General features: G+C 54.0%; 1 protein-coding gene across 1 annotated transcript; it reads left to right on the top strand.

Moving 5' to 3' along the window:
* The first annotated feature begins 603 nt into the window (after positions 1 to 603).
* Positions 604 to 5,369, top strand: FOXJ1 (forkhead box J1). The gene is made up of 3 exons (XM_012778870.3): positions 604 to 736; positions 1,291 to 1,957; positions 3,644 to 5,369. Exons 2-3 carry the CDS (start codon positions 1,460 to 1,462, stop codon positions 4,409 to 4,411), a joined length of 1,266 nt encoding a protein of 421 aa, XP_012634324.2. The 5' UTR covers positions 604 to 736; positions 1,291 to 1,459; the 3' UTR covers positions 4,412 to 5,369.
* Positions 5,370 to 25,238: the final 19,869 nt, after the last annotated feature.

The raw sequence follows: 25,238 nt of genomic DNA, 5'->3' as shown, positions 1-25,238 counted from the left end.
CTGTGGCCGCTTCTGTGGCCATGAGCGGCAGGTGGCATCGGAGAGTCAGGCCCGCCTGCGGGCACCAGAGGCGACTCTCGGGGTCGGGAGAGAGGGAAAGGCCGCAGAAGCAAGAGAAAGTGCCACTCGCAGCGCAGAAGGGAGAAAACCTCAAGGACACAGTTCCTGAGCCTGAGCTCGCTCTGGCCTTGGTCCCCAAGCCCTGGCTCGGTCCAGAAGCGGTCAGCGCCTCGGAGCAGCCTGGCGCGAAGCGGGCGGGGGCGAGAGTGGCGGTTCCCCAAGGTGAAGGGCCGACGGCGGTTCCTGAGGCCTCGGGCCGAGCCGCGCGCTTCTCCGACCCCAGCGCGGGGCCCTAGGGCGGGAATGCGCCGAGCCGGGACGCGGTGGCGGGTAGGGGGTTGGGTGGCGCGGGAGAGGGCGGCAGGAGGAGGGAGTTCGAAGAGAGTTGCCGCCGGAGAGAGTAGCGAGGGCCCGCGGTCGCCTTGGAGACGTGCTGGCCAATGGCAGCGCCGGAAGCTGTTTATGGGGGCGGAGCGTCGCCATGGCAGCAGGAGAAGCCTTTGGAGCGGCTACTTAATGCCGGTCCCGGGGCCGCGGGCGCTCAGAGAAGCGCCGTCGGGCGGGGGGGCGACGAGGGGCGCTAGCGGGGGCCCTCGAGCTGGGGGCAGAGAGCTGCGGGGGGTGGGAGGAACTTCTTCCAGAACCTTCCTCGGGCTCGGGCTGCTCTCTGAGCCAGGTAAGGGGCCGGCGGGGGCGGGCTACAGGCCACGGGAAGGGAGGGCGTCGGGACCGGCCCGCTCTCCCATCTGTCCCCGACGAAGGGGTGGGCCCGGGGACCGACATCTGAGGAGTTTGAGGAAAACTCGCTTCCTGCCCCCCATAACTCTGTTCCGTTTCCCTCCTTTCCCTTGACACCCTCCCGCCCCCATCCCAAAACCCCTTTTCAAGAATCAGACGACATCCTCCGCCCCCGTCCCGTCGCTCTGCCCTCCCGGACTTCCCGCCCCATTTCCATTTGTTGCGGGGAGGAAGGGGGTCCTCATCTCCTACTCTTCGACAGAAAGGGGCAGACTCGTATGCCCCTACCCTCTTCCCTCCTTTGGCCAAAGAAACCTCGAAGAGGAAAGGAAGAGGGAGGCGGATCCGGCGGGTCGGACCCCAGGGCATTGCTTCTGTTTCGCGGGCACTAAAAGATCCAGCTGCGGGGACGGCTTCAGAGGAGGTTCCGCCTTACACACCCTCTCCCCTCGGGGTGGGGTAAGTGTTCAGCTCCCGCTGTGGTCCCCGCAGGCACCACATACGCATTTGGAGGAGGCGACCTCGGGGTCGCGAGATGGAAACGCACGTCCAGGAGGCTGCGTAACTGGAGCTGCGGGAGTCGGCGGCCCGGAGAGCACGGCAGGCCACCCCCGGCGCAGCCCGTGGATGGTGCCCGCCCCCTCGGAGAGTCCCCGCAGACATGGCGGAGAGCTGGCTGCGCCTCTCGGGAGCAGGGCCGGCGGAGGAGGCCGGGCCGGAGGGCGGCCTGGAGGAGCCCGACGCCCTGGATGACAGCCTGACCAGCCTGCAGTGGCTGCAGGAATTCTCCATTCTCAACGCCAAGGCCCCCGCCCTGCCTCCGGGGGGCACCGACCCGCACGGCTACCACCAGGTGCCAGGCTCCGTGGCGCCCGGGTCCCCCCTGGCGGCCGACCCCGCCTGCCTGGGGCAGCCGCACACGCCAGGCAAGCCCACGTCGTCGTGCACGTCGCGGAGCGCGCCCCCGGGGCTGCGGGCCCCGCCCCCCGACGACGTGGACTACGCCACCAACCCGCACGTGAAGCCTCCCTACTCGTATGCCACGCTCATCTGCATGGCCATGCAGGCCAGCAAGGCCACCAAGATCACCCTGTCGGCCATCTACAAGTGGATCACGGACAACTTCTGCTACTTCCGCCATGCGGATCCCACCTGGCAGGTAGGGGAGGTGCGGGCGGTGGCCGCTCCCTCCCCACTCCCTTCCTCCCCAGCCTGGATTCACATCCCAGATCTGCAGGCCATCTAGGCGCAGTGCAGCAGTCAGGGCGCCGGAGGGGAGGACGAAAAGAGTCCAGTTCTTGGAACTGCCTCTCCTTTGACTTCCGGAGAAGGAGGAGGGGGAATGTCCAGGGACAGAGGGCATTAGGGGTGCAAACTGAGGTTCAAGGGGAAGGAACCTGCTAGTCATCCAGTAGACCCAGCCAAAGGCCAGGGCTCGACTGCGTGGACACAGTCCCCTGGGGGAGGCTGGTGGACTGAGGGCACATTCTTGTACCAAGTCCTAGAATTCCTAGACACTGCCCTGACAAAGACACTTTACCAGGGCCAGACTCAGAAACGGACACTGGAGTGTGGCCTCGGAGCTAGGCTCTACATCCCACCGTTTTGCAGTTGGCTTGGGGAGGGCCATGGCAGGTGCTGTGGGGTGTGAAGCCAGCTGTATCCCAGTGGGGGGTGGGGGGCAATGAGGCCTTCTTAAAGCTGCTATTTCAGCCCCCCAACAGCAACTCCTCCCCAGTTTCCTGCTTCCACCCCCCCCCTTCTCAGCCAACCTCCCTTGGGGGACAATTAACCTGAGCCAGGTACTTTCCACAGGGGCTCTGCCTACTGCACTGGCTTTGTGTTCCAAGCCTGGGAAGCTGGTGCAGAGCAGCCAAGGGCCCAGGCCACCATGTAAACACCCAGCTTGCTGGGGGCCACTGTCCCAGCCCCGCACCTAGACCCTACCCCCAGCATGGTTTGGACAAGATTAAGCACCTACAAATGGACAATGACGATGGGTTTGAGGCTGGGTAGATATTGCCCTGAGAGTCTTCAACCATCAGGACCAGGGCAGTTGGAGGCAGAGAGCCCAGCAATGCCTAGACTCTTCTCTGGGGCACCCAGAGGGGCAGGCCATAGGATCACAGTGCCAAGCCATTCCAAATGGCCCTGACGCTGGGGCAGTGCCATTTGTAGCCTCTGTGAGAAAGCAGAGACCCCCACCCCCTCCCTACCCTAAGCCTGTGCAGCTCGGGCTTCTGGAAATGGCCCCAGGAATGAGCGCTATGCTTCTGGCTGGGTAATAATCAACTGAGCCGGGGTGGGAGGAGGGGGCCGTGGGGGGTGAAGGCCCAGGCCAGCAGCTGGCTCAACAAACAAGGAAAGACAGCAGATACACACACACACACACACACTCACCCCATCCTCAGCTGCCCAGCCCCCTCCCTCCACCCACTCCCTCCACAGAGAGGGCCAGCCAGGCCCAGGCCAGGGAGGTGGCCGTCCAGGCCCTGGGGGAGCCCAGGGCTTTGGCCAGAGGCCGCAAGTGGCAGGGTAAGGAAGGGAGGGCAGGCGACGGGGGTGGCACTGAGTGCCACCCTGCGGCTCAGAGCTCGGATGACTGAGCAGGCACATATCCGGGCAACAGGGAACAAAAGCCCTCGACAGCACTCCAGGCTCCTGGTGCCCTGTGGCTGCTGTCCCAGAGCCACAGCCTCGCCTGGTCAGAGCAGCACGTCTGTCCTCCCCTCCCCCGCCCGGAGAGATGATGGGGCTCCTGCTGCAGTGCTAGGTGCCACTTCATCACCAGGGTCCACACTGACCTATAGGTTCCTTCCTCTCTTGTTCTCTCTCCCTTTGCCAGAATTCCATCCGCCACAACCTGTCCCTGAACAAGTGCTTCATCAAAGTGCCTCGGGAGAAGGACGAGCCGGGCAAGGGGGGCTTCTGGCGCATTGACCCCCAGTACGCTGAGCGGCTGCTGAGCGGGGCCTTCAAGAAGCGGGGGCTGCCCCCGGTCCACATCCACCCGGCCTTCGCCCGCCAGGCCGCCCAGGAGCCGAGCGTTGCCCCTTGGGCCCGGCCGCTGACGGTGAACACCGAGGCCCAGCAGCTGCTGCGGGAGTTTGAGGAGGCCACTGGGGAGGCGGGCTGGGCCACGGGCGAGGGCAGGCTGGGGCATAAGCGCAAACAGCCGCTGCCCAAGCGGGTGGCCAAGGTCCCTCGGCCCCCCAGCACCCTGCTGCTGACCCAGGAGGAGCAGGGCGAGCTGGAACCCCTCAAAGGCAACTTTGACTGGGAGGCCATCTTCGACGCCGGCACACTGGGCGGGGAGCTGGGTGCCCTGGAGGGCCTGGAGCTGAGCCCACCGCTGAGCCCCGCCTCGCATGGGGATGTGGACCTCACTGTCCACGGCCGCCACATCGACTGCCCCACAACCTGGGGGCCTCCAGTGGAGCAGGCTGCTGACAGCCTGGACTTTGACGAGACCTTCCTGGCCACGTCCTTCCTGCAGCACCCCTGGGACGAGAGTGGCAGTGGCTGCCTGCCTCCGGAGCCCCTCTTTGAGGCTGGGGACGCCACTCTGGCCGCTGACCTGCAGGACTGGGCTAGCGTGGGCGCCTTCTTGTAAGAGGCCAGGCCCCACCCCACCTCCGGACAATGCCCAAGTCAGGGCCCAAAACTGCCCCCCCAGTACAGGCCTACGGACACCCCATCGCCCAGGCAGGGGCTGGGCCAGGTCTCCCAAGGCTGGCCCCATGAGGCCACACCGCCACCAGCCCCGGCTGCCCTCAGATTCAAGCCCAGGAGGCTGAGAACTGGGGGCCCAGGACCAGAATTGCTGCCTCCCCTGCCAGCTCCCTTGCACACACAGTGTTTCATTGATCCGCCTCTCCCCTGCCCCAGGAACTGGGACCCTGCACCCTGAGAGCTGAGGCCTGGAAGGGCCCGGCCAGACTGGGGAGGAACAGAGAGGCCCTTCCCCAGAGCACCTCAGCTTCCCTCCTGCTTCCCCAGATCTCTATCCAGAGAAAGTTCCCCGGTACAACAAATGCTAATTAGGTGACAGCAAATTAACCCCTGGAGGCCTTTCCTGGCAGAGCCTCCCCGGGGCCTGGCAGGCAGAGGCTGGCTGGGAGAGGGGGTGCAGAGCAAGGAGACAGAAATGGGGGGGATGCAGCATGGGGCATGGAAATCTTCCCCAAGGCCTCTGGAGTCTTGGCCTGGACCCATCCCTAGGGCAGATGTAAATCCCTAATCTTTGAGCCCAACTTGAGACTGAGAGCAGCAGGAAGTTGGGGTTCTGGGGCGCTGGGGGCAGCCGAGCTGCGGGGAGGCGGGGAACAGACAGACTAATGTAGTGAGAGTAGCTGTAGCTAAGGCTTAACTGGGAGGGGCGCCGAGCTTGCTGGAACCATTGGGACCAGGAAGGGGGGAGCCCCGCGCCCCTGCCTGCTCTTGTGGGGGGGGTGTGCCTCGCTCCATCCTGACCTCCTGGGCGGCGTCCCACATCCACCCTCCTGCCCCGTGGGGCAATTTAACCTTTTTCATGGAACGTTATTTACAATAAAAAATTTTTAAAAATAAAATTTTTAAAAATCTGAAAATGGACCTGCTCCAAACTTTCTTTGGGAAAAGGTGAGGGCCCAGCCAGTGTTGGCGGGAGGCAGAGATTGGCTGAGAAGATGATGGGGACACTGGGGGCTTGCAGAGAGATCCTGATGAACTTCCCACGCCCTGGGAAGACCTCCGGCAGCCTGGGCCCCAGCGCCCCCATCTGCCCAATGGGGAGACCTGTGTCCATAGCCCAGGGCAGCAGGAGCCAAAGGGAGGGGTGGCCCCAGTCCTTGCTCCAGTGCAGGGACTCACAAAGGCTCATGCCTCCCCGCCAACGAGGACCTGCCCAGGCTCGCCTGCCCAAGTCTGTGGTCCCTCATCTCCAGCCGGGCCTGTGTCGGGCACCCCCCTCCCTCCGTCCTCTCCTGGAGGGACTGGGTGTGAGGTCAGAGGGCCCCAGCCCCAGGGCCCCCACGTCCCACTCTGGCATGTATCCACGCAGCGCAGGCTTGGGGAGCAGGAAGGCCGCCAGGGAAGTGGGCGTGGAGTGCTCAGACTCTCCCTGACTCACACTGGCAGGTCCGCTCTGTGAGGAACCAGACTACTAGAGTCCTGGTGGGGAAACCAAGGCACAAGAAACGTGTCTGGGTGACAGCCAGCACCTTTCAATCCCCTCACCCTAGTTTTTCCTGGGATCCACGTCCCCACCCAGCCCCTGCCACCCACACACGCCCCTGGTGCACGGCACCCCAGCAGCTTCCATGTACACGTGCACATGTACGCGAGCGTGGGCGCGCACACACGGGCACAAATGGCCACTGTCCCGAGCAAGCAATCCGGCCCTGCCTCCATGGACCCCTTTCTCCCAGTGCCCCTTTCTTTGTCCTCAAGGTTGGCTCTCAGCCAACCTGGCATTCCCCTGCTAACTTGCTGCTTTCACTTGCTAATTATTCCAAATATTCCAGAAGGGCACACACACTGCAGGCCTTACTGGGCCCACCCCCTTCACAATGCGGGCCCAGGGGGCTGTCCAGCCTCCACTTCCCCCACCAGGCAACTCCTCCCTCTCTCTCCCCACCCACACCCCCTCCTCTCCGTGGACCCCAGTGTTGGGGGAAGAGGTGGGCTCCAGCCTCTCTCACTGGCCTCCAGGATCAGCCCCCAGCCTGGCCCAAGGTGGGAACACCCTGGATTGTCATGTGGAGGGTGGCAGAGTGTGACACCTTCTGCCCCAGGCCCGTGCTGGTGGGGGAAGAGGTGCAGTGTCAGGGGCAGGCAGAACTGCCCACTGCGGGAGCAGGAGGCCCAAGAAGCAGAGTGAGGTTTGCTCCTGGCTGGCAGTGACAGTCACCCAGTCACCGGGAGCACCTGTAAATCTTGAAGCCAGGGCTGCACCTGGACCAATTAGGCCACAACCTCTGGGGCAGAACCCAGGTGTCAGCATGTTTAAAGGTCCCCAGATGCTTCCAATGTGCAGCCAAAATTGCGGGGGGTCTGAAGAAGGCTTTGCACACACTCTTTCAGCAGGCATCGCTGGAGAGTGGGGAATGTGGGAGCCTTGGAACCCACCCCTCAGCAGGGTGGCCTTTTTTAAAAAGGTGTTAATTTACCTCTTATTTATTTATAGACTTGGTGTAATCCCAATCAAAATATGTTTTGCACCACGTGACAATAAGTTGCCAACCCCATGCCCGGTCACACTAATACTTTAGTGTGTATTTCCTGAAAACAAGGACACTTCTAAATGCCAGTACAATCATTAAAACTAACATTGGCCTGTTAGTCCCATCTGATCCACAGACCCCACTCAGATTTTGCAGACGGCCCCAGTGGTGCTGCTCTGAGCCCCGTCCTCCTGCAGGACCACGCGGTGCATTCACTGTCCCATCCCTTTTGAGCTTGTGGCCCACGACTCAAGTTCTCTGGGCAGGTTCCGCATCTCCTTTAATTCTAACTTGCAAACCCCACTTTTGAGGTGACCAGCTCCAAGCCACTTCATGCTTAGGTGTTGGAGGAAGACCCTACCCACAGCAAGGAGCCACCCTAACTTCCTCCTTGTCCCCATTCTCCCGCCCACCACGGATCCCCAGCTAGGAATGAGATGGAGGGAGAGGAGGGAGCCAGCCACTGGGGGGAAGGGCAGGAGCTCAGACCTGGGGGGACCCCCCCTCCCAGCGCAGAGCACATCCTGTTCCATGGACAGGCCACCTGGGGCCCAGTGACTCTCAGGTCTGGAAGGTCCCCAGGGATCCCCTCGAACCCACACTTATGCTCTGCTGGGGCAGACTTGTCAGGCCCCCCGCTGAGCCGCCCTGCAGCCCACACAGCTGGACTGGACTTGCGGAGGAAGAGCAAGCCGGAGGGTGGGAAGGTGGGGACTCAGGAGTCAAGTGCAGTTCCCCCTGGGCTGAGGCCCAAAGGTAACAGGTGCACTGTGGACTCCCAGCAGGGGGCAGTGGGCTGGCCCCGGGGCAGGCCCAGGCCTGTCTGGAGGAGGGGTGTGGGGAGGGGCCCAAGAGCCTGCCCTGTTAACAATGGGGAGAGCAGCCCGGCTCCTGCTGACACATTCCTGTTTGATGAGAAGGAAAACACAGGTGACAAGGGAGGGGAGGCACCTGGGGCAGGGGAGGCAGCTTTGTGAGGCCACCCACGCTGGGGGCAGGCTGACCAGCTGACCGGTGTTAGTGGTGTTAGCCAGGGGCAGGTGATGAGGTGCCCAGAAGCGTGGGGTGGGGGTTGCTTCCTGCCCAGGGCACATGTATGCACCCCACTCTGCGCTCCCAGGTGAGACAGGTCAGAGCCACCGGGCATGCTCGGGCCTGAACTTTCCCCGCATGCCGCAGACGCTGCCAGGGGCCAACTGGAAGGACACTGTTCCCCAGAATCCAACCACCCTGAGCTGGCCAGGCAAGGAGAGGTGGGGGGCACATTAACTGACAGGGACAACAGAGCTGAAGGCCCCGCTGCGGGCCCCTCCCGCCTCCCAGTAGCATCCTGAACTGGCCACCCCAGACCCCACCGGCCCCTGGGGTGAGGGCAGGATGGGAGGCTGGGGTCTGAGCCCCAGGCCCTCTTTCCCCCTGGACGGAAGCAGCTCCCAGTGCCCAGGAAAGCAAAGTTCCAGGAACTGGAAAGGACAAGGACGTGCCAGTTCACACCCCCACTCAGCGGCCCTGCCCATGCCCCCCCACGGCCCTTTGAAGCAGAATTGCAGAGCCCGCCCAGCCTGCTGTTTGCCCAGGGAATTAAGCTAAGGCTGAGGCCACCCTCCCGTTCCTCCCCTCATCCAGCTCTGCCCCAGGCTGCCTAACTGTGGGCACCAAGCCCTGTCCACATGCCCACCCAGCATCAGAGTTTCCTCAGTGTCCTTAAAGTGAACTTTGCCAGGAGTCGGGCAGGGGTGAGGGGGAAGGTATGAATTGGGACCCAAGGCCCCTCATCATAAGCCTCATAACCTGTCTGCCCTGCGCCCTCCTACATTTGAAGCCCCAAACGCAGTGCCCAACTTGTTAAGCATTTCTAGAATGAATGATGGATGAGTGAATGAATGAAAGTGCTGGCAAATCAATAAAAGGTAGAAAAGGAACAAAGCAGCCTGGGCAGAAAACTCCAGACAGTCAGCACCAAGGGGTTTTCCCATTTCCAGGCTGGGGACAGTCCTGAAGGCCCCAGGGGCAGCGGTTTGACCCCAGGACGGGCAGAGGTTGGGGGAGGGCCTTCCAGGCCCCAGGAGAACTTTGAGGAAAACCCCATGCTGCCCTGTTCTGGAAACAAGTGACAGGCCCATTTATGATGCTGTGGATTTGGTGCCTCAGGTGCCTCCCCTGTGGGTGAGGCAGTGCGCCCTTGAGTGCCATGACCCCGATGTGGGGTGGGGAGGGAGGGAGAGAGGGATTGGGGATGGCAGAGGGAGGCCTTCTCCACTCTCACTGCCTCCCCCATCCCCAATTCCCCTGGGGCGGTCACTGCCAGTCCTGGGAGTGAGGAGCCAGAGGGCAAGAGGAGGGCTGGTGAGGGCATTCAAGGCCCCCACCTCTTTTATTACCCCCCAACACACAGGGTTGGAAATGGGCCTTCTGCCTGTTTGCACCCCAGCCACAAGGTCACGAGGACATAGCTATGCCCAGCACAGCTGTCTTCTCCTGGCCCCACCGCACTGTGCACCAGGACTGCGCCCCAGAGCCGCCAAGCTGGACACTCCTGTAACCTGCCCGGGCCCACTTGGCTGCCCAGGCCACCGGCCCAGGGTCCTGAGGGTGGACACCCGGGAGGAGTCTGAGCCCCAGGGCAGGGTATTTGGCTAAAGATTAATCCTGGCCTGGTGGGGGACTGACTGGACAGCTAGGCTGGGAGCCAGTGCTGTCCCACCAGGCCAGGTGGGGTAGGGGAGGGACTGGGGTACAGGAGGCGTGGGCGGGTGGACCCCACAGAGGGCCAGGACTCGCATCTCACCCACATGCGGGCTTCCCTGGAAGGAGCGGGAGATCGGAGCGTCTCGCCCCAGAAGGAATCCAAGCAGGGGAGGAGAATCAGCCAGACTCTCCCCTCCTGGGCCCAGGCAGAGGTGGGTCACAAAGGGGGTGCTCCCCACCCCGGGCCCCCACCCAACACTTGAGCTCAAGGCTCCACTTCCCCGGCCCAGGGAGCTGTTATCCGAAGGAAGAGTTTGGGAGAAAATCGGGTGCACGGTAGAGTGGGGGGGTGAGGAAGGGTGGGGGTGGGAGTGGGTAGTAGGAGAGGAGGAGGAGAAGGAGCTGCTGGGACACCCGTTTCCCTATGGCACAGACCTGAGAGCGCCAGATACCCTCAGTTTACAGAGGAGCAAACCCGTCTCTGTGGTCTTGGTGTGCTCTCCACCTAATAGCCAGTGGCCTTTCTTCTTTCTTTTTTTTTTTGAGACAGAGTCTCACTCTGTTGCCGGGGTTAGAGTGCCATGGCATCAGCCTAGCTCACAGCAATCTCAAACTTCTGGGCTCAACCAATCCTTCTGCCTCAGCCTCCCGAGTAGCTGGGACTATAGGCATGAGGCACCATGCCCGGCTAATTTTTTCTATGTATTTTTAGTTGGCCAATTCATTTCTTTCTATTTTTAGTAGAGACAGGGTCTCACTCTTGCTCAGGCTGATTTCGAACTCCTGACCTTGAGTGACCCTCCCTCCTCGGCCTCCCAGAGTGCTAGGATTACAGGTGTGAGCCACCACGTTCGGCCTCTTCTTTCTTCTTAAATGAAATTTAAAAAATCATAATGGTACTCATATTTGGATTAAATATCAATCTTTTTTTCTTCTTTTTTTTAATAGACAGAGGGTCTCGCTATGTTGCCTAGACTGGTCTTGAACTCCTGGCCTCAAGCAATCCTCCTGCCTGGCCTCCCAAAGTGCTGGGATTACACACGTGTGAGTCACCACCTCTGGCCAAAATATTGATCTTAAAAAGCCTTAATATGTTAAAAGTAAACAAACAAACGCTGCTTTGTCTTTCCCAGAACTAACCAAAACCACTCTCAGTTCTTCCAGCCATTCAGAAAATCCCCCAGTGCTGTGTCTGCAACTGCTCTGGTCGTTTTATCCATTGACTTCTGCCACGTAGAAGGTGAGCATATAGCTTGCTTCTCTCCTCCAGCCTCCTAATGGGTTAGATTTTTGGTTAAATAGCAGAGATCATGAGACTGTCACAACATATTGTCACCGTTGAACCAAGAAGGATGCTCTAGTATGTCCTTTCATGTAAGAAGCAAGAGTTCATAATTGCCTTTCTTCTCATTTTTTTTAGTTTTCTATGTTCTTTTAACTAGTTCTTCACAAATGTTCCAAAAAAGCCGGGCGCTGTGGCTCACGCCTGTAATCCTAGCTCTTGGGAGGCCGAGGCGGGCGGATTGCTCAAGGTCAGGAGTTCAAAACCAGCCTGAGCAAGAGCGAGACCCCGTCTCTACTATAAATAGAAAGAAATTAATTGGCCAACTGATATATATATAAAAAATTAGCCGGGCATAGTGGCGCATGCCTGTAGTCCCAGCTACTCAGGAGGCTGAGGCAGAAGGATCACTGGAGCCCAGGAGTTTGAGGTTGCTGTGAGCTAGGCTGACGCCACGGCACTCACTCTAGCCTGGACAACAAAGCGAGACTCTGTCTCAAAAAAAAAAAAAAAAAAATGTTCCAAAAAGTCTTACACATCCTTATCAATACTATTCTCTTTTCTATTAATGTTTTTTTCAATAATCCATAAATATACATGTAACAAATTGAAAGGGGTACAAAGGGACATCAGTGAAAAGTGAAAAGCAAGTGTCCCTTCTCTGTCCTGCCTCCAGCCACCCAGCTCCCCTCCTCTGAGGCAACCACTGTTACTAGTTTCTCGTGTGCTCTTCCAGAGATGTTTTACACATTTAAGCATATAAGTATTACTACCAATATTAAATTCCAAGTGCAACAGACAATCTCAGTTTTGCTTTTTATTCTATAAGCCTCCCTCCTGGGAACCGTCTTCCCACTCAGGCTGGGCCAGCTACAATCAGGCTTACCCTGGGACTTCTCCTTACCTCTATCCTACACTGGACTGCCTGTTTCCTAGGTTTCATCTCTTCCTGTTGGATGTTTTATTCCTTGCAACTTCTTGAAAGAGTTCACAGGAGGTGCACTCTTTGATATCTTGAATGTCTAAGCACATTTACTGCAAACTCTCACATTGGATTGCTAGTTGGGCTGGTTATAAAAATCACAGGTTGGAATTTCCCTCAGAAACTTGACAGCATTGTTGTTTAGTATTCAGTGCTGCTGCCTTGAAGTTTCTGATTCTTAACCCTTTGTATTTGATTTGTTTCCCTCTTTCTGGACATGTGTAGGATCTTTGCTTTATCCTTGATATGCTGAAAGTCCACAACAATGGCCCTCAGTATGGGCCTTTTTTTTTTTTTTTTTTCTGTAATGGGCTTTCAGTGGGAACTTTTAATCTGAGAAAATGTCTTAAATGGTTTCTTTAATAATTTCTTTCCCTTTGTTTTCTCTTAGACTGCTATTTTCAGATGGTAAGCCTTAGATTGTATTGTCTTTTCTCTCCTGTTTTCTATCACTTTACCTTTTTGTTTTGCTTTTTGGGAAATTATCTCTGCTTTATCTTCTAACCCTGCTACTGCAATTTTGTATTTCAGCTACTCTATTTTAATTTCCAAGAGCTATTTTAGTGTTCTGATTTTTCCCCTATTATACAACATCCTGTTCTTGATTCATGGCTCCCATATCTTTTTATCTTCCTGAAGATATTGTGGTGGTGGTTGTTTTAAGTTTTCTTCTGATTCCTACATTGTGTCTTTTTCCTATAGGCTCTTTTTTTTCTATTTGTTTTGGGTTTCTCACTTTCAGATTGAATACTTTCCTCCAGTGTCTAGTCATCCTGGCTGTAAATTCATATTTAAAATTGAAGCATTGGCCAGGTGCAGTGGCTCATCCCTATAATCCCAGCACTTTGGGAGGCTAAGGCAGGAAGATCTCTCGAGGCCAGGAGTTTGACACCAGCCTGGGCAACGTAGTAAGATCCTGTCTCTACAAAAAATTAAAAAAATGAACTGGCCGTGGTGGCTCACACCTGTAGTCCCAGCTACTCAGAAGACTGAGGCAGGAGGATCACTGGAGCCCAGGAGTTTGCCCTCTTTGTAGGAGGCAGGAGTAGCCAGAGCAGTCCTCAGTCACATAAGTAAGGACCTTTAGTCTGCATGAGGCCTTAAGAGCCTTCTGGTGTCACCTACAGATGAGGCTGGCTTCTCCTGGGCGCTGCTGGCTGAGGGACCCATCTGGACGTCTGCCACTCTCCACGAACTACGTCGACAGCGTGTGCCTCCCCTGTTGGATGAGGAGCTCCAGGAGGGCAGAGGCAGTGCCCAGTTTTCTGCGGCACCTGGCGGGAGTCAGGTATGACACACAGTTTGTGCTCAATAGAGCATGGCAGAATGGATGGGAGGTGGCAGGACACACCCCACTTCTCATAGTGACTTATCAGCAGAGCTAGATCCAAAAGGCAGAGTTTTCAGCTGGGTAAACAGTGGGAGACCAGAGGCATGGCAGCCCAGGCCTGTCCTGCCTGCCCTCGGGGACCCCAGGCCTAACCTCCCAGCCCAGCCCTGGCCTTAGTAAAAAGCCTCTATTGTAGATCTAATTGTGTGTGGCGTCCTGCCAGGTAGTGCAGCACAGAGAACTGCCTACACCTGTCTCTGGCCCATCTCTGCTCATTCATTCATTCAACAAATCTCAGGCAGACGGGGTGGGGTGGGACTTTGGTGGTGTGGAAGACACACAAACGCGCAGAGCAAGAATGAGTGAGTCTCAGAAGTGCACTGAGACTCCCTCCAGGGTCAACTCAGTCAGTCCCCTGCCTCAGGGCAGCTAGAAAGTCAGGGAATGAGGCCTCCTGGTTTCCCACCGCAGTGGTGGGATCCATCAGTCCTCAGCATGGGGCACAGGTGGAAACTTGGCTCTCGGCCTACCCAGGGCAAGACTCCTCTGTGTCGCGCCACCCCCAGCCAGTAGCCCAAGTCTTTTCTAGTTATTGCCCATGCCATTGCGTTGGTCTCTTCACTTGCGGCCCCCAGGCAACCCGTGCCCCACGGCCCACCCCTTGAGGCTCCTCACCAAATACAGTTCGACCTTAGCTGATGTCTGGTTCCCAAGGCCGCCCTCCCTCCACTCCCGCCAAACTCAGCTCTCAGGACACCCTTGTCCCTTTCCCTACATCCCCTGCTTCCAAAGGCCTTCCTGATGTGCCCACATGGCTGTGGCTGTTTCCTCCCAACCTGGGCCCACAGCCCTTTGTCCCTCCTGTGGCCTGCAGTGCACCCCAAATCCCCTAATGCCTGCAAGAGGACTCTCCTTGTCTGCAACCTTAGCCCTTCTCCCTCTCCCTGTGCTTGCCTGTCTGCTGAGTTCCCCAACAAATGAATGAACCTGCCCCGACCTCCAACCCCGGAAAAGCCCCCGCCCCTGGCTGGAGAGGGGCACATGTGGCCGAGGAAGGGCTGGGCCGTCCTAGCTGCAGTCCCAACCCCCGGTGGCGAAGGCGCTGAGTCACGTTCCTAGCACGCGGCCCCAGGGGAGCCGGGCCTCCGGGAGCGCGCCTGGGCCTGCGCGAGCGCGCGTCGGGGTGCTGTGTGCGGGGTGCGCATGGGCCTGCGGGACGTGGACTGCGGGGGAGGCACGTCCCGTCCCGGACGCCCGCACCCGCCAGCACGCCCCCGTGGCGTCCTGGGTTGCCTGGAGCCGCGGGCCTGGCGGTGGCGGTGCCAGCGGCTGACGCCAGCGTGGCTGCCGGCCGGACCCCTCCACGGGCCGCTCGGAGGGGCAGGAGGCGGCGGACGGCCAGGCCGCGGAGAAGCCCCGAGTAGGCTCCCCGCCGCCACTCTGCCCGCACGTCCCTTCCCGCGTCCCCTCTGGACACGTCTCTCCTGTCCTCTTCAGCGCCTCCTTCCTGCCCCCCTTCTGATCGCACCCAGCCCCAGCCCCTGGGCCTCTCCGTTTCTTTGCACCCCCAGCCCTTCTCGGAGGTTCCAGCTCCCAGGGCGCCGCGAAGGCAAAGGGTGGTGCAGGGCGCCCCCTCGCGGCCGCCCGCCCTGCCGCTCTGCCCGCCTGGAGAGGGGTCCCGGTCCCCGCCGCCCCGTCGGCCGGGAGAGGGGTCCCCGCCCCCGCCGCCCCGCCCGCCCGGAGAGGGGTCCCGGACCCCGCCGCCCCGCCCGGAGAAGTGTCCCCGCCTCCGCCGCCCCGTCGGCCGGGAGAGGGGTCCCCGCCCCCGCCGGCCCCTCCGCCCGGAGAAGGGTCCCCACCCCCGCCGCCCCGCCCGCCCGGAGAGGGGTCCCCGCCCCCGCCGCCCCGCCCGCCCGGAGAGGGGTCCCGGACCCCGCCGCCCTGTCCGCCGGAGAGGGGTCCACGCCCCCGCCCGCCCAGAGAGGGGTCCGGATCCCCGCCGCCCTGCCCGACCGGAGAGGGGTCCGGGTCCCCGCCACCTGCGTTCCCGCACCCCCAGTACAGCCCCCGGGTCAGCGGGAGGGGCGCCCCTGGCAAAACAGCCCCGGTCACCAAGCCCCCCCAGGGCTCTGGAAAGCCGAGGGCGGCATCCGGAAAGGGGGCCTGAGGCTGGTCGGGAAGACGTCGCTGAGGGCGGAGATGGAAGGCGGAGCGGTGGCGCCCCCACTTCCCCGTGTCCGTAGGGCCAGCACGGGGACATGCAGGGAAGCCCGAGGTCTGAGAGGAGGGGCGAGGGAAAGGGGAGTGTGGGGATGTGTGCAGGCACAGAAACGGGGATCCAAGGGTGAGAGTCCCCCAGACCCCAGAGGACCCTGCCATCATGGGCTAGGCCTGCCTGGCTTCCGCCAGGCGCCCGCGCTGGGATCACGAGCAAGTCCCTGGTGTCCTCCAAGCTGGGCTGAAGAGAGCTTGACTGAGAAAAGCTAAGGGGGAAGATGTTCCTCAAGTGTTGGTCACCCTCCAAATCCAGGCCGGCGGAGAGCCTCCTGCCTGGTGGCCAGTGTCAGGGTGCATGTCCAGCCACCACAGCCCCACCTTCCCCTCAGGCAGAGGTTCACCAGGCCCAGGCTGTGGCCTCCCCCTCGCCAGTAGCAGGGTGACAGCTGGCTGCCTCCCTGACACACTTTGTCACTTCTCTGCCTGACGCCATTCAGATTGTCACCAACTTTAGGGTCTAAAAGGCCCTAGGCCAAACTAAGTTCTTCAGGATCTCCTTAGGAGCCCTGGCTCTTGTAGCTTCCAAGTGCACCATCTTGCCAGGGACCGTAGCTGTGGCCATGGAATATTCTAGCTGGTCCCAGGAGGTTCATCCTGACTTTCCTGGGTGTTAGCCTCCCATGTCATGAGGGACAGAATGGAGTATCCGCTTTCCAGTGTTGAGAGCTCCATAAAGTCAGTTTATCCAGACCCTTTGCGACTCCCCCTCGCCTCTCTCTTCTGCCCCCAAGACAGTCCAGAGTCCTGAGCGTCCACAGACAGCATCCTGAACCTCTGGGCCCACGCAGTGAGGCCGTTCTTGAAAACTGAGGAAAGAGAACATGTGAGTGACGTCTACATTTCTGCAGGCCTGGGTATGAGTGTGCAGAGCTGGCAGCATCCCTGCCTGGTGCTCCCGGGGTCCTGGCATCAGGCTGGGCCTTTGTGACGGTTACCCCCTGCGTTCTCCCCACAGCCTGTGCGCGTCTGAGGAGGGCTGGGGGGTGTGGTATTATTGTCCTTGCAGAAGGAGAAACCAAAGTGCAGAGATGTGCATCCAGCTGAGACTGGGTAGAGGGCCTGCCCAGGCCTTCCGGTGGCCCATGGCGATGCTGCCAGCCTGGCCCTGGCTCTCCTCTTGTTTGTGTCTCTTGTTTGTGAAGAGTCGCTCCTGGCTTACCTTTGATCTGCCCCCAGCAGGGCTCTTGGCAGCCACTCCTCCTCTCCAGCCCTGTCTGTGAGGTCCAAGGATCCTCTTCCTGACACTGGGCCCCTCTGTGTGCCGGCCACCCCACAGGCTCCCTCAGGAGGCTCCGGCCCTGCCTCCCCCCCTGCCTCGCCAGGGCCACACTTGGCCTCCGGTCCTCAAGTGGGCATGGTTCCCAGTGACACCCCAGACTCTTGGAGGACCCGATTCAAACAAGTTTGCTCAGGGACATTCCATTTGTAGTTGTGAAGATGAATTTAAATTTCACCTGAAAAAAAAAAACAAACAAAGGGAGAATATCCAGGAAGTTTTTTGAGGGAAATGAAAAACTAGGAAAGAATATCCCCACCAAATAGCAAATAGATAACTCACTTATAAAGCTGCATTGCTTTGACTGGTTTGGTTCTGACGCTGAAAGAGGTAAGAGGAGTTCAGTGGAACAGAATACACCCAATAAATAGGTCCAGATATTTGGGGAAACTTAAATTATGATACAGGTAGCATTTCAAACCAGTGGTTGAATGATGAATTATCTAAGAAACAGTATCCAGACAATTGGCTGGCTATCCACCTGGGAAAAAAATCCACATGGCTCAATGTTATAAACCAGGCATCCTCAAACTACTGCCCACGGGCCACATACGGGTGTTTTTGCCCATTTGTTTTTTTACTTCAAAATAAGATATGTGCAGTGTGCATAGGAATTTGTTCATAGTTTTTTTAAAACTACAGTACGGCCCTCCAATGGTCTGAGGGACAGTGAACTGGTCCCCTGTTTAAAAAGTTTGAGGACCCCTGTTATAAACTTTTGTTTTTTAAGTACTAGGAAAAACCACAGGTGATTTATTTAAAAAAAAAAAAAAAAAGCTTAGATGAGGATAAGACACAAAACTGAAACACTATAAACAAAGTCTGATAAATAAGAATAAATTAAAAATTAAAACTCTAGTAGAGCAAAATAGCAACAACAAAGAAAATTATATCACATAATGTAAAAGAAAAAAATTAAGTTTCTACATAAATGATATTCTTTATTATACAGAGAATTCTGAAAGATCAATAAGAAAATATTAAAACCATTATATAAAATGCTTTACATAAATATAAAAGACATTAAGCAGGTAGTTTATAGACAATTAAATATGGCTAATAAACAAGAAAGATATACTCAGAATTTTCTTTCTTTGTTTTTTTTTTTGGAGACAGGGTCTCCTGTCACCCAGGCTGGAGTGTTGTGGCATGATCATAGCTCACTGCCGCGGCCTGGAACTCTTGGGCTGAAGTGATACTTCCACCTCAGCCTCCCAAGTCGCTGGGACTACAGGCGTGTGCCATCACACCCAGATAATTAAAAGAATTTGTTTTGTGTGTTTACAAATGGAGTCTTGCTATGTTGCTCAGGCTGGTTTCAAACTCCCGTTCTCAAGCTATCCTCGAGCCTTGGCCTCCCAAAGTGCTGGTATTATAGGCATGAGCCACGGTCCCCAGCCTCAAACTTACTTTTCATTAAGAAACACAGATAAAATAAGAGATGACATTTTTTATAATTTTTATTAATGAACTTTATTTTTTAGGGCAGTTTTAGGTTTACAGGAAAAATCATGCAGAAAGTATGGAAAGTTCCCATGTGTCTCCTCTCTCTCTCTTAACATCTTGCATTAGTATGGTACATCTGTTACAATTGATGAACCAATATTGATAAATTATTATAAAGCCCATGGTTTAAAACAGGGCTCCTGTTTTGCGTTGTACATTCTGCATGTTTTGCCAAATGCATAATGTCATGTATCCGTAATTATAGTATCATACAGAGTAGCTTCGCCACCCTAAAAATCCTCTGTGCTCTACCTAATCATCCCTTCCTCCCTTGGCCTTCCTCCCCCTCCCCCAAAAAGCCCTGGCAACGATTATTCTGTTTACTGTCTCTATGGTGTTGCTTTCTCCAGAACGTCACATAGTTGGAATCACAACGAATGTAGTCTTTTCAGATTGGCTTCTTCACTTAATATGCATTTAAGTTTCCTCCATGGCTTTTTGTAGCTTAATAGCTCATTTTTTTCTTATCACTGAATAGTATTTCGTTGTATGGATGTACCACAGCTTGTTTATCCATTCACCTGGTAAAAGACATTAGTTGCTGCCAATTTGGGGCAATTACGAATAAGGCTGCTGTAAACATTCTTGTGTAGGATTTTGTGTGGACGTGAGTTTGCAGTACATTTGGGTAAATACCAAGCAGTACGCTTCCCGGATCATATGGTAGGATTATGTTTAGCTTTGGGAAAACATGCCAAGCTGTCTCCAAGTGGCTGTGCCGCTTTGCGTTCCTGCTAGTGACGGATGGGAGCTCCTGTTGCTTCATATCCTCACCAGCGTTTGGTGTTGTCAGTGTTTTGGATTTTAGCCACTGTGATCACCGCGTAGTGGTAACTCACTGTTGTTTTAATTTGCGACTCCCTTACTGACATGCGGTGTGGAGCGTCTCTCGTGTGCTCATTTGCCGCCTGTGTGTCTTCTTCGGGGAAGTGTCTGTTCAGATCGTTTTTCCATTTTTCGGTTGGGTGTTTATTTTCCTATTGTTGAGTTTTAAGAGATCTTTGTGTATTTTGGATATAAATCTGTATTAACCATATGTTTTATTTTCTGTATTCTCATGCTTTGACATCTTGAGGTCTTTCAGACCCTGGTGGGACTGCCCCTCCCAGGGTTTAGCGAATTCCTAGAGACAACAAACAACTTACCTTCAAAAGTGCCTTTTCCAGGCCGGGTATGGTGGCCCACGCCTGTAATCCTAGCTCTCTGGGAGGCTGAGGCAGGAGGATGACTCAAGGTTAGGAATTCGAAACCAGCCTGAGCAAGAGCGAGACCCTGTCTCTACTAAAAATAGAAAGAAACTAATTGGCCAACTAAAAATATATAGAAAAAAACCCTACCCAGGCATGGTGGCACATGCCTGTAGTCCCAGCTACTCAGGAGGCTGAGGCAGGAGGATCGCCTGAGCCCAGGAATGTGAGGTTGCTGTGAGCTAGGCTGATGCCACAGCACTCTAGCCCAGGCAACAGAGTGAGACTCTGTCTCAAAAAAAAAAAAAGTGCCTTTCCTACACAAACCAACCAACCTAGAGCCCACCCCCCTAACCACCAACTTGTATTGGGCTAAGTCTGGGCCACTATCCACCTGCTCTACTCACTCCAAGGTCAGGCACCAGACAATCAGGGACAGCCCTACACCCTAGAACCCACTGCAATTATTCAAACTAGCTAGCTGGTCCTAAGCCTGCTTACCCTGACTCCCCCATTCTTTCCCATAGAAACTGCACTGAAGGCTCATGTTTCCTTCCCTCCTGGCCAGCCCCAGGGCTTCCTCTTGGGCCCTGCATGGCACATGGGCTGCCTGTTTCTAGTGAACTGTGACTAGAATTAACTTTTTCCTTTACAACAGTCCTTTCTGTGTCTGCGTGTCATAGCATACCTGATTAAAACAAATCCTGGCCGGGCGCGGTGGCTCACGCCTGTAATCCTAGCTCTCTGGGAGGCCGAGGCGGGCGGATTGCTCGAGGTCAGGAGTTTGAAACCAGCCTGAGCAAGAGCGAGACCTCGTCTCTACTATAAATAGAAAGAAATTAATTGCCCAACTAATATATATATACAAAAAATTAGCCGGGCATGGTGGCGAATGCCTGTAGTCCCAGCTACTTGGGAGGCTGAGGCAGGAGGATTGCTTGAGCCAGGAGATTGAGGTTGCTGTGAGCTAGGCTGACGCCATGGCACTCACTCTAGCCTGGGCAACAAAGTGAGACTCTGTCTCAAAAAAAAAAAAACAAAACAAAAACAAAAACAAAAACAAAACAAATCCTGGGTACTGTTAAAACGCAGTCCTTTAAGAAATATTTTCTTCAAATTTGGGGCTTGCCTTTTTATTCTCTTAACAGTGTCTTTTGCAAAACAGAAGTTTTATTAATAAATTTTAAGTTCAATTTCTTGATTTTTTTTATTTTTTTCTTCTTTTTCTTTATAGAATCCTTTCTTTTCTTTTCTTTTCTTTTCTTTCTTTTTTTTTTTTTTTTTTCTTTTAAAAAGGGAAAGTGCTGGTATTCTTTCTTTTTTTGAGACAGAGTTTCATGTTGTGCCCAGGCTAGAGTGAGTGCCATGGCGTCAGCCTAGCTCACAGCAACCTCAAACTCCTGGGCTCAAGTGATCCTGCTGCCTCAGCCTCCCAAGTAGCTGGGACTACAGGCATGCGCCACCATGCCCAGCTAAATTTTTGTATATATATTTTTAGTTGGCCAATTAATTCCTTTCAATTTTTAGTAGAGGCGGGGTCACGCTCAGCCTGGTTTCGAACTCCTGACCTTGAGTGATCCGCCCACCTCAGCCTCCCAGAGTGCTAGGATTACAGGCGTGAGCCACTGCGCCTGCCCTCTTAATTTTTTTTCTTTCATGGATCACATCTTTGGTGTTGTTTCTAAAAAGTCATTGCTAAGCAGAGCATGGTAGTGTGATCCTGTAGTCTCAGCTACTTGGGAGGTTGAGGCAGGAGGGTCACTTGAGCCCAGGAGATGGAAGCCAGCCCTGGCAATATAGCGAGACCCCCATCTTAAAAAAAAAAAAAAAGTCATCAGCAAGCCCTATGTCACCTAGATTTTCTTTTTCTTTTTTTTTTTTTTTTTTTGGCATATTATGGGGGTACAGATTTTAAGGTTTCAATAAATGCCCATTCTTCCCCTCCCCCCATAAGTCTGAGTCTCCAGCATGACCATCCCCCAGATGGTGCACATCTCACTCATTATATATGTATATACCCGCCCCCTCCCCCTCCCACCTGACCAATACCCTATTACTGTAGTACCTATGTGTCCACTTAGGTGCTGCTCAGTTAATTGTCACCTAGATTTTCTGCTATGGTATCTTCTAGGAATTTTAGAGTTTTTCATTTTATCTTTAGATCTGAGATCCATTTTGAGTCAATTTTTGTGAAGGGTGTAAGTTCTGCCTCTACATTCATATTTTTGCACGTGGATATCAAGGTGTTCCAGCATCATCTGTTGAAAAGACTATATTTTCCTCATTGTATTGCGTTTGCTCTTTTGTCAAACATCAGTTGACTCTATTTGCATGGATCTATTTCTGGGCTTTCTATTCTGTTCCATTGATCTGTCTTTCTGTTCTTTTGCCAATAGCACACAACCTTGATGACTTGTAGCTTTACAGTACATCTTAAAGTCAGGTGTTGTCAGGCCTCCGAATTTATTATTATTCTCCTTCAATATCATGTCATATCCCACAGAGTTTGATAAATTGTATTTTCATTTTCCTTTAGTTCAAAATTAAACATGAGATGCCATGTTTCACCTATCAGATTGATAAAAATGTCAAAGTTTGACAATAGTGTAGGTTAAGATATAGAGAAATAGGCATATTTGTACAATGATATTGGAAATGTAGTAGTTCAACCATTTTGGATGGCAGTTTGTATACATCTATACAAATTAAAAATGTATATACATTTTGACTTAGCAATTCCACTCTTGGAATGTATCTAACATATAGATGTCTATATAGAGGTGGTAATGTAAAGGCCTCGTATGTGCAGGCTTCAGAATTTGCAATAGCATAAAACCTGGAAACCACCCAAGTGTCCATTAGTAGAAGACTGGTTCAATCTATTGTATCTAGTCAACGAAATACTATGCAAAGGATGGAGTATATTTTGCTACACACTAGTTTTGAAATATGATCAAAATATATTGCTAAGTGAACATGCAGGTTTTAAAATACTGTGTTTAAGGTGACAGCATTTGCATTTTGTTAAAAAAAAAAAAAGAGGAGTCTATTTGCTCAATGCTTCTTGAGTGTGGCTCCGGGTAAAAAAAATATTAAAAAAAAAAAAAAAAAAGGCCAGTCATAGTGGTTCACACCTCACTCTGGGAGGCCGAGGTGAGAGGATCGCTTGAGGTCAGGAGTTTGAGACCAGCCTGAGCAAGAGTGAGACCCCCATCTCTACTAAAAATAGAAAAATTAGCTGGGCACCATGGCAATGGCCTGCAGTCCCAGCTACTCAAGAGGCTGAGGCAGGAGGATCGCTTGAGTTCAGAAGCTTAAGGTTGCTGTGAGCTAGACTGATGCCATTGCACTTTAGCCCAGGGCAACAGAGCTGGACTCTGTCTCAAAAAAAAAAAAAAAAGATTGCTTGAGGCCAGGCGTTTGAGACAAGCCTGGGCAACATAGGGAGATTCTGTCTCTTAAAAAAGAGAGAGAGAGAGAGAGATTGACCACCAGTGAAGTTTGGATACCCTTGGGCCTTTCTCTTATTTTTATATCTAAGGGGATTTCAAGAAAAAAAAAAACCCTCCTGACAACTCTTATCATTTGGTACTACAGATGGCTGGTGCTTTCTAAATGAGGAAAATAGACTATTTTTGATCATTATTTTAAAAAATTGTTTTCTTAGAAGTGTTTTAATGGAAAGGTAATTTAAAGTCAACATTTTTAGAAACTAGAGAAAAACAATCATCCTTCTGCTCTACTTATCCTTTAGTATTTTGTGTTTTCCTGAAATCTTTTATGCAATGCATCTGTTATAGTTTAAATGGTTATAATCTCAACATACATTATTGTGACCTGCTTTTGTGGTTGTTTATGTCACAGCATATACATTTCCAGTATTGTTACAGGGCTAGGAAATAGTAATGTGGAGGAATTATATACTTGATTCTGCAGAAGGAGCATGAAGTCCGGAATTGGGAAGTTATCGAACTGAAGGAACACTCTTGGGACAGGGAGACTCTCCCTCCCTCTCTCCCTCCATTCCTTCCTTCCTTCTGGGCTCCCTTTCTTCTTCCCTCTCTCTGGAAGAAAGAATCTCTGTGAGTGGGCAGTGGAGGGCTTGACTATGGTTGGAAACTTTGTGTTCCGCAGAAGTTTGTGGTTGTAAGAACCAACACTTCTGAGGCTGCAACTGAAACACCGCTTACTTGTTCTGCCAAAGTGGCTTGTTTTGAGTAGTTAGGCAATTATGGCTTTAACTAAATCAATACCTACTTGCCATCTACACATGTCTGATATTAGACTGAAAAATCATTTCAATTCATTTTTTCATTCTGTCTACTCTTAGTAGTCTTGACTATAACCTGCTTTTTCACAATGATTTTTTCACACAATCATATTGGCAGCTTTGCATGATAACAACACTCCTAAGCTGTCCAGCATGGGGAGGCAGAAGAGCCAGCCTCAGCTGTGCCCTCCCCTGGCCAGCTGTGTTGACTTGGTCCAACTGACCTCCCTGAGCTGGAGAAGGGAGAGGACAACTGTGCCTGACTCGAAGGTTTATTATGAGTATTAGACAAGTTAATGCAAGGACAGTGTTTGTAACAGAGGTGAGCCAACAGAAGGCTCTCGATGCAGGGTAGTTAGCCACCGAATTAGACTTAGACATTGAAGGAAATTTAAGAAAATGCAGAAAAGCACAGAAGTATATGGTTTATTTACAAAACTGAAATGATATTGTACAAAGGCTAAAGTATTTGTTCACAAGCACAAATGTTTCCCTTCCTAAGATCTACAGAGGAAAGTGTTATCAATATTCTTCTTGAGCATCTACTATGGGCTAGATGTTTTTCAAAGACTCAGAGAGGTTAAGTGCTAGGCCAGGCCCTCAGGGATGGTCCACCTGAGCCCAGCAGCTCACTAGTTCCCCCATCCTGTCCTGCTTAAGCCTTTCCCTACTTAGTTGTCAGGGCTACACAGGACCACCTAGGGAAATCACCTGGGTTTTTCAAAGGAAAATAACTCTGCCTTTTTCTCTCCCCACCTGCAGCAGGACTGTGTCTCCTGAACGTTTCCTTCATCGCCACCTTCACTTGATCCACCAGGCCTGAAATTGTTCCCTGCCCCAGTGGGAGAGCTGCCCAATCCCTCTCCAGGCTCTGTGCCCCATTTCCTCCTCTTTGGGTAGCTGGGTGGGAATGGGGTGAAGGGGTCACTTGGGAACTCTACAGCGTGGTGCCCCTAAACCTTCTCGCCCACCAGGACATGCCTTCTTATCTATCTTCCCTGTTGCCTGGACACTGAGTCCACAGAGAGACTGAACCAAACTGGACGGACATTTTACTTCCCCAAGGACTGGGGCCAAAGGCAGGAGCAACGCAGGGTTTTGCAGGAGCTGGGTCTTGTAGGGGAATCCAGGTCATCCAGCCCTGTGGAGACCTTGATCCAGTGTCTCCCCACCCCCGCCCCTGGAGCTCTGGAGTAGAGGCCCTGCCAGCCCCTCAAGCACTGGGTCTGTTCAGTGAGCTTGTGTGTGATCTAGGGCGGAAGGGGGGAACGACGAAACAAGCCCCTGGTTCATCAAATGGGCACACATTAAACGTCTACTGTGTCACCCACTCTGGGGAATGCAACCTCGGTGCCTGCACCCAAAATGCAACCTAGGGAAATGAATTCATCGCCTTCCCCAGCGGCTTTCACCAAAAAGGTTAGTCTTCCAATGAAAAT

Source organism: Microcebus murinus, chromosome 18 (genome assembly GCF_040939455.1).
Source record: "Microcebus murinus isolate Inina chromosome 18, M.murinus_Inina_mat1.0, whole genome shotgun sequence".
Taxonomy (NCBI): Eukaryota; Metazoa; Chordata; class Mammalia; order Primates; family Cheirogaleidae; genus Microcebus; species Microcebus murinus.
Note: the sequence above shows the minus strand (reverse complement) of the source record. Positions and strands in the feature narration are given on the sequence as shown.

Bases quoted from the DNA above. Each gene is read 5' to 3' on its own strand.
- FOXJ1 (XM_012778870.3), top strand. From the start codon at position 1,460: ATGGCGGAGAGCTGGCTGCGCCTCTCGGGAGCAGGGCCGGCGGAGGAG. The intron at 1,958-3,643 runs GTAGGGGAGGTG...TCCCTTTGCCAG, and splicing joins ATGCGGATCCCACCTGGCAG to AATTCCATCCGCCACAACCT.